This window comes from Phyllostomus hastatus, unplaced genomic scaffold, assembly GCF_019186645.2.
Source record: "Phyllostomus hastatus isolate PE091 unplaced genomic scaffold, TTU_PhHast_1.1 phas_scaffold_200, whole genome shotgun sequence".
NCBI lineage: Eukaryota > Metazoa > Chordata > Mammalia > Chiroptera > Phyllostomidae > Phyllostomus > Phyllostomus hastatus.
In genome coordinates, this window is record NW_025334016.1 from 12,165,888 (window position 1) to 12,182,384 (window position 16,497).

The 16,497-nt window shown below is 45.7% G+C and overlaps 1 protein-coding gene across 1 annotated transcript; it reads left to right on the forward strand.

The window, feature by feature from the left end:
* Positions 1–4,216: 4,216 nt before the first annotated feature.
* On the forward strand, positions 4,217–11,779 carry WAS (WASP actin nucleation promoting factor). Its single transcript, XM_045860594.1, has 12 exons — positions 4,217–4,382; positions 4,765–4,905; positions 5,951–6,037; positions 6,136–6,238; positions 6,312–6,353; positions 6,447–6,500; positions 7,379–7,553; positions 8,567–8,609; positions 8,809–8,962; positions 9,163–9,587; positions 9,827–9,941; positions 11,487–11,779. The coding sequence occupies exons 1-12, from the start codon at positions 4,251–4,253 to the stop codon at positions 11,540–11,542; spliced, it is 1,527 nt and encodes a 508-aa protein (XP_045716550.1). The 5' UTR covers positions 4,217–4,250; the 3' UTR covers positions 11,543–11,779.
* Positions 11,780–16,497: the final 4,718 nt, after the last annotated feature.

Genomic DNA, 16,497 nt, shown 5'->3' on the forward strand with positions numbered 1-16,497 from the left:
AGGGAAGGAGAAAGGGAGAGAAACATTGATGTGTGAGAGATATATCAATTGCCCCCAACTGGGAACCTGGCAGGCAACCCAGGCATGTGCCCTGAGTGGGAATCAAACCAGCAATTCTTTGGTTTGCAGGCCAGCTCTCAATCCACTGAGCCATACAAGCCAGGGATATTACTACCTTCACTTTAGAGATGAGAGAACTGAGGCATTGAGAGGTCACCAAACTTTAAGGTAAGTGCCAGATCCAGGCTGTAGGGCTCCAGAATCTATGATTCTAACATTTAAGCCATTATTATTTCTATAGGTGTCTCTGCTTTCTGTGCATACCCTGTCCTCACTCCATCCCACCAGGACTAGAAATCAGCACCTCCCCTGAGGGCCCCTGAAGCACCCATTTACTCTAGCATCAGTGAGCAGTGTAAACATCTCTGTGGATCCCTGCACACTCTGAGTTTTTTCTTTCTCCTTCCCCAGGCATGGGGTTGAAGAGATGACAGGGGAAGCCCCATGGGAAGAGGACAGTAAATCACAACAGAGAAATCTAGACTGTACAATGATTATTTAACAAATACAGGTTGGGCTTCTGCATGCAGGGTCCTGTGCTAGTACATGAACAGCAATGAACAAGACAGACAAGGGGTGTACCGTCCTACCCTGGGGGCGTATTTTGGGAATTCCTAGTAAGCAGACTTTTGTTGTCAGAGTGATGGAGGTGCCTTGTCATTGAATGAGCAGAAGCCTGAGATGCTGGGGGACAGCTGCATACCACCAAGACTCGTAAGGTACATGAATGTCATTCTAGGATGGTACAATGAAAGGAGGTCTCCCAACATGTTTCTTATTAAAAGGGAGCATTGCCTTGGAGGGTTGAGAACTGCTGTTTCCTTAGGTTGGGCCTGTTCCCAGGAAGCACCCCCTCAGTCAGGGTACAGAAGACCATGAGGGGCAGGAAGGTAAGGGGAGGAGAAGGATGGCTTGGCAGTGGAAATTCTGCCATCTTGGCCTCAGTTTGGTCTTAGACAGCAGTAGGACCCTACCTGTGCCCATGTCTCCTTCATGGACTCAATCATGTGGTGATGACCACAATATGGAAGACACTGCCATGTCTTTCTCACGAACTGTGTCTTCTTTTTTTTTTCAGGCCCCCAGTGAGACTTTATTTTATTATTTTATTTTATTTTATTTTACTTTGATTTTATTTGTTGTTCAAGTACAATTTTCTGTCTTGTGTCTTCTTACCTACTCATGGCTTCAGGTGTGGCAGTCGATCTTGTAGGCAATATCCTTTCAAAATAAAGCAAAATAAGCCCTGGCTGGGGTAGCTCAGTGGACTGAGCATGGGCTTGTGAACCAAAGGGTAGCTGGTTCGATTCTCAGTCAGGGCATATGCCTGGGCTGTGGGCCAGGTCCCTAGTATGGGGCCCAAGAGAGACAACCGCACATTGATGTTTCTCTCCCTCTCCTCCTTCTCCTTCCTTTTCCCTCTCTCTAAAAATAAATAATTAAAATCTTTTTTAAAAAATAAAGCAAAATAAGCACAAGATATACACAAATTCTCCATCTGATGAGTCCTTGGAGTTTGGCAGGAAGAGGTGGTGAGAGAGGAGGTGGGTGTAAATTACTGGGCATATCCTAATTCTTGGGGTTCCTGGGCATTCACTGGATTACTAAGACTTAAGTTAGAACTGCTCCCAGCTGTGTTGGACTGGCTTGTATTCTACCCACACTCCTGCTGAGGACAACTGGAAAGGCCAGATTAAAGTTTTGTTCTTTTTAAATCTATTTGAAGGCCTGGGAGAGCAAAGTACCTTTGAGGTCATCACCTCCCTAAATACTGTCATTCAGTGCAGAAAAGCAAGAGTGGATGGGGCACATAAAAATAAAATAAACCAGCTCCAAATTATTCATGTAGGTCAACAGTAATTCAATAATCTGAATAATATGAAAGATGGTATTAAGATGATTAATTAATCACTATATTCCAAAATGGAGAAACTTATTCTATTAGGGACTCAAATAGCAAAAATCTACTTTAGTTTTTTTTTTTATTTAGACAAAATATACATTTTAAACCTGTCTGCTGCTTAGAAGTAAGAATAGGAAATATACTTTTAAATATTAATTTTAAAAAAGAACCAGTAGATGTAGCAGAGATTTAAGGCCCCCTGATGTAGACTTAAAGGGAACAGATGTAGAGGCAGAGAAAGGAGTGGGAAGGTGGAGAACAAAAGAGGCAGAGAAGGAGCAGAATTTTATCTCAGCCCCCATGTGGCACGTAACAGTTTAGGAATTCACATAATTAGCTTCAGCTCCACAAGCTCTGTGATCACAGGCAAGTTAGCTAAGCTCTGGGCCTCAGCTTCCCTGTCAGTAAAATGGAGGTGACAGTTGTGCTTATCTCCTGGCCTCATCTGTGAATATGAAATGAACTAATAAAATAAAGCGCTTAGAAAATACTCAGAAAACATTAAGTCAATTAGACATTAACCCCTCATTCATTCCTTCATGTACTGAGTGTGTGGTTTGTGACAGATACTGGAGATATGCTTTGCAGATAGTGAGAGCTCAATGGGCAGTGTTAAAATGAATGAATGCAATGGCTTTTTAAAGGAAAAGCAGTGGTTTGCCCCAGTGGACAGGCTGGAAGGTGGCCTAAGCCTGGAGGTAGGAAATTGCCTGGTGAGTTGGGGTCACCATGAGCTGAGTTGTGAGGGTGGAGGAGAAGTGGGAGAGAAGTTGGAAATGCCACACCAGAAGGGGCTTTGAACCCAGGCTTAGGACAGAATCTTTGAACCTGCCGGCATGGGGAGCCAACCAGCTTTTCAAGCAGCACTGTGGGTCTCATCTTGAGATGTGTTATTTCCCTTCAGGTACCCAGGAATCTGTCACATTTTCAGACATGCTCAGCTTCCCCAAACTGCTCTATGTGTGCCTGAGAGCTTTGTGTCCCCAAACGGGAGACTGAGACCCAGTGAAGAACGGGGACTGAGCTAGCATTCACTTGGGGACACAGTCCGGCATTATCTGGTGAAGTTAGAAATATGCAAACCTTACAACTTCCTGACTCCCCTTCTGAGAGTGTGCATGCCTGTGTGGGCCAGTTAATGTGGACAGGAGTGAACATAGCACTATTGCTCCCAACAGCAGCAGCCAGCAACAGCTGTTAGCAGGAGAAGATGAATAAACAAGTTGCACAGTCACACTATATAGCTGCAAAAATGAACTACCATTACAGGCAAATACAAGTCTCAGCAACAGGCAAAGAGAAGGTGTGGCGCATGATGATGAAAAGTGTGCTCTCTGCACCTAGCCAGTCTGGCATGCAATCTGGGCTCTTCCACTTGCTACCTGGGAGCTACTGGGAAGATCACTCAACCACTCCGTGCCTCAGTTTCTTCATTTCTCTCTGTCAAATGGACATGGCAATTTTGTGCGCTCCACAGGCTGTTATGAGGATTTAAGTGAGTCAGTATTTACAAAGGAGTCAGAACAGTGCCTGGCGCACATACTCAGTGCTACATGTATGTTAGATAAAAATAAAATGTTGAGTGGGGAAAAAGCAAGTCTCTGAAGATAACATACTTTAAAAATTTGAAAGCAATGAAAATGAAACAAGATATTGTTTAGGCATTCCTTTCTTGAAAAAAAGGTGATGATAAGCAGAAAGTAATTTGGGAGCTGTGGGGAGGCAAGGGTAAAGGATGGGGAAGTGAACCAGGTTGTTGGGGTCTCAGGAGAAGGGTGGGATCCCAGGCACTCACCACTCACTGTGTACTTAAAGGAAACGTTTTAGCACAGTAATCCTTCGGCACTATGGGCTTTGGACCTCAGGAACTGGCTAACAGGATACTTTGAGGAGGAAGGAGGCCTCTCAGCCCCATGACTGGGAACAGTCATGGCAGAACGCCCTACAGAAGTGCTGTAGTGGCCTAGCTCTTGCTGCCAAACAATCAGAGGGAGGAGGATCTCAGCCAGTCAGAGGGAGATGGGCCCCAGAGAGTAAGAAAGAAGGAACAGTACATGAACTGGTCCAAAAGATGGGTCTAACCAGTCAAATGGAGGAGGGTCCCAGTCTGAGGACAGAGGGTCCAATCCTGTCCTAGGGAGGAGGAGCCCAGGCCCACCGAGGGGCCTCTGGAGGACTTGTTTCTCTTGTGGTTTTTTGTACTTCCTGTTCCCCTGCTCACTGCGGAAGTTCCTCTTCTTACCCTGCACCCAGAGACTAGCTGGAGAGGACAAGGACAGGAGGCACCATGAGTGGGGGCCCTGCGGGAGGCAGGCCTGGGGGCCGAGGAGCACTAGCAGTTCAGCAGAACATACCCTCCACCCTCCTCCAGGACCAGGAGAACCAGCGACTCTTCGACATGCTGGGAAGAAAATGCTGGGTGAGCTGGGGACCTCCTGCCCCTCCCTGTCTTTCTCCCTTTCCTCCTTTTCCTCTCCTCCTCTACCTCCTCCTCCTTTTTCGAATCCTTCCCCTCTCCTCCTTTCCTCCCCTTTCTCTCTCCTCATCTTCCCCATTCTTCGCCTCCTCCTTTTTCTTCCCCTCTTCCCCTCCTCTTTTCCCTCGCCATCATCTCCTCTCCTAGAATCCACTTATCCCCATCCACCAATCCTGGGAAGATCTTCATGTCTATCCACTGTCTCCCTGGTTGTGGCTTTTCCTTTGGGGTCACGACAGCCATGGGTAAGGAAGGACCAAGTCTAGCTCCCAGACCCTCTAGTCGCCCCAACCAGACTCCACTGAGCCCTGCTCTCCCCTCCCAGACACTGGCCACCGCAGTTGTTCAGCTGTACCTGGCGGTGCCCCCTGGAGCCGAGCGCTGGACCAAGGAGCATTGTGGGGCTGTGTGCTTTGTGAAGGATAACCCCCAGAAGTCCTACTTCATCCGCCTTTACAGCCCTCAGGTGATCCCTGCCCCTCCCCACTGCACATGCAAACCCATTTTCAACATGCAAACCTAGATCTGTGTCCACCATAGCCCTGAGCCCTCAGGCAGATCAATGAACCCCTGGACCCCAGAACCAAAGACTTCATCCAGACATCACACTCTGGTTTGCCCTTCTAAGTCTGTGATGGCTAACCCTGGAGTCTCCATGTGAATGTCTACACCCCCCACATATTATAATACTGCCTAAGTCTAGTGTGTCCCACAAACTAAAAAACGAGTAACTGTATTTTTACCTGAAACTCAAATCTACTCTAAATCCAACATTTTGGGCCCCAGAAATTTCCCATCAAAACTCCTGAATTACAAATGTTTACTTAGCTCTGAAATAATAAATCTATTCCCGAAACCCCAAACCTAAATATGCCATTGAGACTTGAACTCCAAATCTACCCTTTTACCCCCACAGCATGGATCCCAGAATTCCTGAACCTGTTCTACAACCCTTCAACCTGAACTCTGCAGGCACATACCCCAAATTCACCCTTCTAAACTCATAAAGATGAACCAGCATAACCACATCAGGATCCCAGAGCCATGAAATACTAACCGAACTCCTAAGCCATAACTCTGTTCCACAAACCTCAAATTACACATATGTTGGCTGATCCCTCTTCCCCCCAAACTTCCAAGTCTGTATATCTGAACCTCAAATCTCAACCCCAACTCTCAATACTGGAGTTCTGCCTGCCCAAATGAAGGGGGAATGTGGGATGCAGTTTAGAATGGGCTCAGTTTCTCAGGACTGAAGTCCAAAACCCTCAAATTCGAGCCCCCAAATCCCACATCTACGGCCACAAACCCCAAATCCAAATTTCTTACTGTGGTGTCCAACTCCCATACTGTAACATCTGACCCTAGATACCCAACTCTTAGATGCTGAGTTGGAAATATCCAAATCAGATCCTGGGGCCCCAAATGTGGACACTATGCTCTCTACCTAGATAACAGAGACTTGCCACCCAGGGCATGCCTCAGTGCCATTGTGTTCCCCACTTCTCCAGGCAGGCCGGCTTCTCTGGGAACAGGAGCTGTACTCACAACTGGTTTACTCCACTCCCACCCCCTTCTTTCACACCTTTGCTGGAGACGTAAGTGACCACCCAACCCCTGGACCTCAGTTGGGGTGTGGGGGGAGATGGAAAACATATGGGGGTGTGGAAGGCTGCTGACCTTAAGGTGTGCACAGGACTGCCAAGTGGGGATGAACTTTGCAGACGAGGGCGAGGCCAAGGCCTTCCAGACCCTGGTGCAGGAGAAGATACAAAAAAGGAATCAGAGGCAAAGTGGAGGTAAGTGCAAGAGTGAGGAGTTGTAAAAGCTCCTCTCATGGTTCTGGTTCCTAGTCTACCTGTCTCTCCACAGACAGACGCCATCTATCCCCACCACCAGCACCAGCCAATGAAGGTGAGTCCTCTAGTGTAAGTAGGAGTAATAAGGGGCTAGCCCAGGAACCTGTGACAGGATTGTCAGAGCTCTCTACCCATTCCATTTTCCCAGAGAGAAGAGGAGGGCTCCCACCCCTGCCCCCGCACCCAGGTGGAGACCAAGGGGGTGAGTGCTAATTCTTTCTTGGACAGAAGGGTGGGGAGTGGGTGGGTAGATGAGTAATTTGGTGGGTGCAGAGATAAGTGGGTGAATGAATGGATAGATGGGTGAATGGATGTGTGGGTGGATGCAATGGTGGTGGATAGATGGTTGAGTGAGGAGATGAATTGATGGGAGGATCAAAATAGAGATAGATATATAGATGCATAGGCAAATTGATATGTGGATAAGTGGATGAATGGATAGAGGGATGATTGAGTAAATTAAAGAATGAGTGAATGATTGAATGAACTGAAAAGTGAACAAATGAAAAAAGTGACATAAAATTTCAATCAGCTCTGGCTGATGTGGCTCAGTAGATTGACTGCCGGTCACAGACTAAAAGGTTGCCAGTTTGATTCCCAGTCAAGGTACATGCCTGGGTTTCAGACCAGGTCTCTAGTTGGCAGAGTGTAAGAGGCAACCAATTTTTCACACATTGGTGTTTCTCTGCTTCTCTTTCTCCCTTCTTTCCCCCACTCTCTAAAAATTAATACATGAAATCTTTAAAATTTTTTCAATCAGCAAAGCAATGATTGAATGAATGAATCAGTGAACAAATAATTCAACAAATTAATTAGTTAATGAGCCAATGAATAAATGAGTCACTACTTAAGTGATAAGCATGAGTGAATGAACAAATCAATTAGTGAATGCAATATATGAATGGTTTGTGGGAACCACCCATCTACTTCTCCATAACCCCTCCTTGGATCACTTACCTACTACCTCTGTGACCATCAGATACACCCAGAGATTTCCCCAGCAGTCTTCCTGTCTCTTGCCCCTATGCTCTGGTAGTAGGTAAGTGGGTCAATGGTTTAGTCACCCTATTTTCCCCACAGGCCCAGCAGCTGGCCCACCATCCCTGGGGCTGGTAACAGTGGACATCCAGAACCCGGACATCACAAGTTCACGATACCGTGGGCTCCCAGCACCTGGGCCTGGCCCAGCAGATAAGAAACGCTCAGGGAAGAAAAAGATCAGAAAAGCTGATATTGGTGCACCCTGTGGATTCAAGTGAGAACCTTTCTCCAGTGGGCCCGCAGACCCATGGGAGGGAGGCAGATGAACAGGTGGATGGGGGAGAGCTAAGTGGATGGAAGGATGGGCAGATGGATGGGTGGGCATGAGTGGATAGATGGGTGGGTGGGTGCAAAGCCAGGACTAGGGAGAGGCAAGTGAGGCACGAAGGCTGAAAAATTTACAGAGACAGTCAGTTTCAGGGTCATGCAAGTGCAATTCATGACTCTGAGAGTGAGTGCTTCCTTAAATTTTGTACTCTAGGCATCTTACTTGTCTCATTCTGGTCCTAACCTGGGTGGGCTGGTAGATGAATAGATGGGTGGGTAGATGGATAGATGGATGAATGAAATTAATAAATGAATGGGTGGGTTGGAGAATAAATGGATAGGTAGTTGGATGGATGGATGGTTAAGTAAATGGGAAGTGAGTGGATAGAAGGATGGGTGAGTGAATGAGTGTGTGGACAGATGTATATATAAGCTGATTGGTTCACAAAGTGGATCGGGATGGATAGGTGGCCAGACATGTGGATGAATGAACAGTTCAACGGGTAAATGGACAGAAGTATGTGGTTGAATGGAGACAAATGAGTGAATGGATGGAAATATGGGCACATGGGTAGATGGAAAGGTGGGTGGATAAGTGTGTGAGGGGACAGATTGGTGGACAAATGGGTAAACAGATGTGTGTGGGCAAATAAGTAGAGAGACAAATATATGACAGATCAGTGGTCTTCAGGTGAATGTGATTGGCTAGGTAGACAAAGGAATGGATGGATAGACGGTGGAAATAGGGATGAAATGGACAGATGGGAACCACAAACTATGGACCCCTTCTAATTCCATAACTACTGCTCTCACTCATTCACTCATTCATTCATTTATGGCTCATTTATTTAATTCTAGCCCTTCAGAGTTCCACGTGTCCAGAAAGCGCAGGAGGGCTTACTAGGAAGGGAGGGAAGGAACGGCAGTGGGGCTTCACTGGGCTCTCCTCATCTCCCCTAGACATGTCAGCCATGTAGGGTGGGACCCCCAGAATGGATTTGATGTGAGTAACTCCAAAGTCCCTTGGACCCCATTCAACTTCACCTACCCTTCCATAGTCCAGCAATCAGACCTACTCCCAGACCCCACCCTTCCCACATCCCTCTCAGATCCCTCTCTGGGGTGGAACCAGTGATAACCCGTACCCCTTCCTTCCCCATCTTATTCACCCACCCCGCCCCTGACTTTTTCCTCCTGGGCAGGTGAACAACCTAGACCCAGATCTGCGGAGCCTGTTTTCTAGGGCGGGAATCAGTGAGGCCCAGCTCACCGATGCTGAAACCTCCAAACTTATCTATGACTTCATTGAGGATCAGGGTGGGCTGGAAGCTGTGAGGAAGCAGATGAGGCGCCAGGGTGAGTCCCTCCATCTGGACACCCCCTTTTTTTCCAACCCTGGTAGCTGACTTCCAAAAGATACACCAGTCAGTCAGTCCTTATGGAAACCTCTGTACTGCTTGAACTGGGAGTTGGTCAGTTGGGTACCTATTTTACAAGTGAGTGAAACAGGCTTGGAAGGGAAGTATAATAATAGCTGTGTTATTTCCCCTCCTCAGAGCCACTTCCACCGCCCCCACCACCATCCCGAGGAGGAGGAAACCAGCCTCCCCGGCCTCCTTCTGTGGGGAGTAACAAGGGTCGTTCTGGTCCACTGCCCCCTGTACCTTTGGGAGGTGCACCACCCCCGCCAACTCCCCGGGGACCCCCACTTCCAGGACGAGGGGGCCCTCTACCACCACCCCCTCCAGCCACAGGACGTTCTGGGCCACCACCCCCTCCGCCCCCTGGAGTTGGGGGTCCGTCCCTGCCACCACCACCACCACCGCCACCACCACCGCCACCACCACCACCACCCTGCTCTGGGGATGGACCAGTCCCTCCCCCAGGCCCTCCTTCTCTGGGGCCTGTGGGGGGCCTGGCCCCTGGTGGAGGTCGGGGGGCCCTTTTGGATCAAATCCGACAGGGAATTCAACTGAACAAGGTGAGGACCAGCAGGATGAAGGACTGGGGGTCTGGGACTCTGGGGTGTACTGTGCAAGTCAGGATGTTATGGTACTGGGGCTGAGATTGATGGGGGGTCCCAGGCTTTTGGGGTTCAGTGATAGTGTTGGGAGGTTAATGCAGAGAGGTGGGCTTTGAGCCTTGAAGGGGACTGAAAAGGGTGGGGAGTAGTGCTCTCATAGACTCTGAGCCCTCTGTGCCACACCCTGCTTGCTGCAGACCCCTGGGGCCTCAGAGAGTTCAGTGCTGCAGCCTCCACCTCAGAGCTCCGAGGGGCTGGTGGGTGCCCTGATGCACGTAATGCAGAAGAGAAGCAGAGCCATTCATTCCTCAGGTGAGAACCTGTCCTTGCCTTGCCACCTGAGAGCTGCCCTCTCTGAAGCCCATCCTGCCAGGACAGTGACCCTGTTTCCCAGAGCTAGTATTGCCCCAAAAACAACCCCAACAGTCTCCATCAGTAGTAACATTAGCCCCATCTGTTGATGGTAGTGATATCATGAATCTTGTATCAGTCTCCTTTTTGACAATGTTCACATTTGTCATTATGTAACAATAGTATAATTAACTCTATCTTCGACAATAATGTTGACATTAATGACAAGCTATGTCCACACTATTAACATTAATCCTGTTTGTTCAGCAATGTTAACATTAGCTCACTATGTGATGATAATATTAAAAAGAATCCCATCTTTGACAGTAATATTAACCTTAACTCCATGTGCCAACAGATTAACACTAACTCATTACGTGATAACATTGGAACTAATTCCATCTTTTTGCAATAATGTTAACAGGAATCCCCTAGTGTGTCAACAATATTGTCAATTATGTGAGAATAATATGAAACTCAACCTGTTATGTGACAATAATATAATTAACTCCAATTTTGATAATACTATTAACATGAACCCCAGAGTGCGTTCACATGATTAACATGAATCCATTATATGACAACATTGTAATGAGCCTCGTATCTTTTGACACTGATATTATCAACACCATTATGTGTCAACAATATTAATGTTAACACACTATAAAACAATAATATTGTAATTTACTCCACTATTAGTAATAATATTTAAATTCACCCCAGCCCCGGCCAGGTAGCTCTGTTGGTTAGAGTGTTGTCCCTATATGCCCAAGGTTGTGGGTTCCATCCCTGGTCAGGGCACATACATACAAGAATCAACCAATGAGTGCATAAATAAGGAGAACAACAAATGGATGGTTTTCTCTCTCTTTTTCTGTCTTCCTCTCTCTCTAAAAATTAATATATAAAAATTTAAAAAAAAATAGCCCTGGCTGGTGCGGCTCAGTGGATTGAGCCGTGGCTTGTGAACCACAGGGTCACCAGTTCAATTCCCAGCCATGGCACCTGCCTGGGTTGCAGGCCAGGTTCCCTGGTTGGAGGTGTGCGAGAGGCAGGCTATTGATATGTCTCTCTCACATTGTTGTTTCTCTCTCTTCCTCCCTCCCTCCCTCTCTCTCTAAAAAATAAATAAATAAAAATTTAAACAAACAAACAAATAAATAAATTCACCCCATTAAGTAACAAACCTGTCAATGTTAATCTTTTGTGTAATAATAATATCCCAGCTAAGCACACATTCTTGACAATAATATTAACTACAACTACAACTAGAACCCAGACCCCAACTATAATCTCTATCTTGTCCCAAACAGAAACCATATTTCTCCCTTCTTTGAGGGTGCCCCATCTTTATCCAATGCATAGGTCCCAGATCTGATTTCCTAGCAGGAAACCTCAGCCCCCCAGGACCCTGAGTCCCAGCTTCTCAGACCCTGAGAAATCCCCTCTCCAGGCCTTGTGAACCCTCCTGCCAATCTGAGTTCCACTCTTTCTGTCCCTTTCCAGACGAAGGGGAGGACCAGGCTGGAGATGACGATGAGGATGATGAATGGGATGATTAAGTCGCCACCATCCCCACCTGTTTTGCACCTGATCCACAGGCAGCTGCTGCTTGCTGCTTTCCTCTCTCGGCTTCCAGGCCCCAAAGGCTCATGTCTTCCCGACCAACCCCTCCAATGCTGTTATCGCTGACTGGCCCCCAGTTGCCTTAGCAATGGTGCTTTTTATACAAAATTCCTCAGTTCTCAGTCAAGGATTTTAAAACAAAAATAAAATAACTGTCCTTTTATTCCTCTAAATTTCAGTTCATTTATATTTCAAATGTGGGTATTTGGGGTCATTTTCTCCCAAAGTCCCTTTTATTCATCTATCTCATTTCATTTACTGAGCTTTACACATATACATTCATTTATTCACTTGTTTGCTCAGTCATTTAGCCTGTATTTCTTTGTTTCCTTCTGTCATTTTTTGTTTTAGCAAACATTTATTGCCAGGCACTACTTTAGAGTCTGGGGATAAAGCAGTGGAAAAAAATCGACAAAAATTCTTGCCTTAGTGGGGCTGACATTCCAGGTGCTGACATTCTAAGGAGGAGACAGACAAAAAAGATTCAAATAGAAACAAAGGATAGTTACAGATCATGATACGTGCTATGTGCCAAGGGGAAATGACTTTCAGATAAGGTGTTCAGGGAAAGCCTCTTGGAGGGAAAGTGACAGTTATGCTGAACCCAAAGAGAGAGGAGTCAGCCAGGTTAATATGTGGGGCAAGGGCATACCAGGCAGAGGAAGCAGCTAGTGCAAACACCCTGAAGTGGGGAAAGGTTGGCATGAGGCTGGGTGTGGTGAATGAATGGGAGAGTTATTTATTCATTCACATATTTTTTTAAAAAACTGTTCAATCAATACAATACTAGTCAAGAGAATTCTTGATGGTCAGATTTCTCAACTCTCCATGCACACAATTCACATAGGATCCTAATGGACAGAACCCCCTCTCAGTATTAAAATTGGGTTCTGCCTAGTTCCCAGTGTAAACCAAGTCTTGGCCAATGGCAATGGAAGAGGCAAAGACTAATCAAATAGATCTGCTCTAGAACCTGTACAAGATGCCACACCTCTGAGTCTCAGTTTCCTTATCTATACAATGAGAGTAACAATATGTAACAGATTTCCAACCGGGATACCACAGGGTCACCCCTCCTTCTCCTCCAAGACTTGCTCTCCAGAAAAAAAGAGCAACTCAAAACTGTCCCTGGTATTTAAAGCATTTTCTATGAAGTAATTAGAAACTGTTGTACATTAAAGCCTAGAATCAAGGTGTCTGCGCCTTTCCGTTTCTGAAATCTGGTGGATTAAAGGTCTCAGAGAGCCTGCCTTTAGAGAAGGAGAAGGGGAGAAAGACCAAGGTGAGGGAGATTCCAGAGAGGGTAGGCTTCTTTCATCTGCAAGAGCAGTAGAAGAAATTTGGAACTACCGGGGTGCAGGTTGGGGGGTTAGTGGGAGAAGGCATTGGGGGCAGCTAGGGTAGTGAGGTTGCAGGTGTGGGGAATGGGAGTTGGCTTTGCCCCTTAAGAATTCCCTGACAGCTGGAGAAGCTGGAAAAGGAGGGAGTCTCAGGTTCTGTTTAATTCTTTTACTATTCTTCATCTCCCACTCCACTTCCCACCCCACCCAGGCCAGGTCCTCAGAACAAGCACTGACTCTCGGAAGGACTTGTCATACTACTTACCCCCTCCCAACTCACCCCCTCAACCCCAATGAAGCCCTAGAAATCCAGTGTTCTAGGACCCCTTGGACAGGCTTTGTTTTAGAAAAGACCTTACATCACACTACCTCTGAATACCCAGTAGCCCTGGCTAGGGCAGGTACAGGCCTGGGGTAAAAGAATTGACTATGGGCAAGTTGCTTAACTTCTCTGAGCCTCAGTTTTCTCAGTCTTTTTTAAAAAAGATTTTATTAATTTATTTTTAGAAAGAGGGGAAGGGAAGGAGAAAGAAAGGAAGAGAAACATCAATGTGTGGTTGCCTCTCCCGTGCCCCTCAATGGGGGCCTGATCTGGCCTGCAACCCAGGCATGTGCCCTGACTGGGAATCAAATCAGTGACCCCTCGGTTTGTAGGCTGGCGCTCAATCCATTGAGCCACACCAGCCAGGACAGTTTTCTCAGTCTTTAAAATGAGGATGAAAATGCTTATGTCATAGGATATAGCCAGAATTAAAGTAGATGCAGATCTAAGTGACTGGCTCCTTGTAGGCATCTATAAACAGTAGCTTCTGCTGCTGTTATTATTGGCTGTCACTAATCCTGAGTCACCATTAATTATAAAATACATGATTATTTAATGTATCACTAAGAAAGACAAAAAAGTACTGACAATTGAATTATAATGACCCACCAGTGCTTAAGAGATTCAGCCTGATTTCAGAGATGTTAAAAAATTAAATGCTTCTGGTGCCCTGCCTGGCTATGCTGTTCTTTAACCTGTGTTCTGGTTCCATATGTATATTTGCTGGTGAAAAGTCACTCCACCAATCACCCATGGTCTGTGTACTCTCTGTATGTGTGCTATACTCCAATATGAGGTTTACATTAAAACAGGTGAAACTTGTGCAGCTTGGAGTGGATAAAACTCTGTTTTGGTTCTAGCACTGGACTAGGCAATGTACACACTCGGCACTAAATTAATGCTGAATGAACAGACAAGTGGCTCAGAGTAGGAGAGAGCAATAAGAGGGAGGTCTCCTGAAAAGGTGCTAGTGCTTTTGAAAGGTTCATTTACCAGGTGAGTGGGACTCCAAGTACTGTCACTCGTCTCAGGTTTTGCAGATGAAGAATCTGCCTAAATCCACACAATTTAGTTTATGGAGGAGTTGTGATTTGAACTTATGTCATCAGACTACCAGAATCTAGGCCTTTACCAACTCTCCTATATTGTTTGAGGAAAGCCAAAGGATGCTCCCCCCAAAACCCCCACATCGTCCCTCCAGGTTCAAACAGAAAGAGGTCGTGCTTTGATACATCCAGTAAAGGGATTAATATCTAAAATTTATAAAGAACACATACAACTTGGCACCAATAAACCCAAACAATCCAATTTAAAAATAGGTGGAGGACCTGAATAGACGTGTCTCCAAAGAGTACATACGAATGGCCAATAGACATAAGAAAAGATGTTCAACATCACTAATCATGAGAGAAATGCAAAGTAAAACCACAATATCACCTCATACCTGTCAGAATGGCTATTATCCATAAACCAACAAACAACAGGTGTTAGCTAGGATGTAGAGAAAAGGGAACCCTGGTGCACTGTTTAGTGGGAATGCAGATTGGTGTAGCCACTGTGGAAAGCAGTATGGAGGGTCCTCAAAAAATTAAAAATGGAACTGCCTATTACTCAGCAATTCTACTTCTGGTATATATCCAAAGGAACCCAAAATACTAATTTGAAAGAATATATGCACCCTGATATTCATTTGCAGCATTATTTACAATAGCCAAGCTATGGAAGCAACCCACGTGCCAATTAATAAATGAGTGGATAAAGAAGTGGTGGTACATATATACAATGAAATATTACTCAGCCATAAAAAGATGAAACCTTACCATTTGTGACAGTATGGATGGACTTAGAGGGTATTATGCTAAGTGAAATAAGTCAGTCAGAGAAAGACAAATACTATACGATTTCGGTTATATTTGTAATCTAAAGAACAAAATAAGTGAACAAACAAAATTGAAACAGACTCATAGATACAGAGACCAGACTGATGATTGCCAGAGGGGAAGGGGCTTGAGGAACAGGATGAAAAAGTGAAGGAATTGAAAAGTATAAATAGGTAGTTACAAAATAGTCATGGGGATGTAAAGTACAGCATAGGGAATATGGTCAATAATATTGTAACAACTATGTGTGGTGCCGAGTGTGTACAGGAAATATCAGGGGAGCACTTTGTGAGGTGTATGATTGTCTGACTACTGTGCTGTACACCTGAAACTAATACAAAATAACATTGAATGTAAACTGTAATGAAAACCTATATATTTATATGTGTATAAATAGAATAATTACTTTGGAAATGTATATATAGAAAAAACTGGAAAGGAACAAGGAAACATCATGTTTAGGGAGTTTTTTTCCCTTTTAAAATTCCTTTAACAATATATTAAAATATTAATTTTTTAAAAAAGGTCATGCTTTAAACCACTCTCATGGGTTGGACAGATTTCTTGGACACCTGGGAGTGGGAGGGTCCTGCCTGCTCCAGGACACTGGGGACATGTGAGGACTAGCAATAGACTCTGTTCTAGAAGGAATAACGGAAAGAAGGGGAATCCATGGAGGGAGTTATGTTGCTGACTGTTCCACTCACGGCAAGGAGGGGCTGCCAGTTCTCCAAACAGTTCACAGCTGGACTGACAGACAAGCAGACAGACTAACCATTTGGTTAACTGTATAACTGTTTGGTTGACTACATAACTCATGGACTGACAAGGAGAGGGGCAGTTTCAAGAACTGACAGTGAGTTTTCCTGATGCTGTGTGGTACTGAATACCTAACAATTACAGACTGCCTGGGACTAAGTAGGGCTGGTGGTCTCACAGTGTAGAAGACCAGAAGCCTCCTGAGGGATTGACATGCTGGCTAACTCCTGACCCATGGTTGGCAGGATGCTGTGGATGGATGACTATTGTTAGGAATCACATCTGGCCCAAGGGAGTGTCTGGATGCTACTGCTGCCTTATGATATACAAAGGAGGGTTACCCTGAGGGGATTTCAAGCTAGCTGATGGACAGATCTATGGCTCTCTGACAGGCACCCTGATAGATGGCTGTCTGCCTTGACCAAATCACAGCATGCTTGACAGACCATGTGCTCAGTTGGACGCTGAGGATGGCTACCTGGATGACTGACAATATGAGGGGCAGACAGAATGAGTCACAGGCCAGCTGACCAACTGGAAGTGTATTGTAGCTGCCTGACTCTATAGCTGTACTATGCTGGAATCACAGC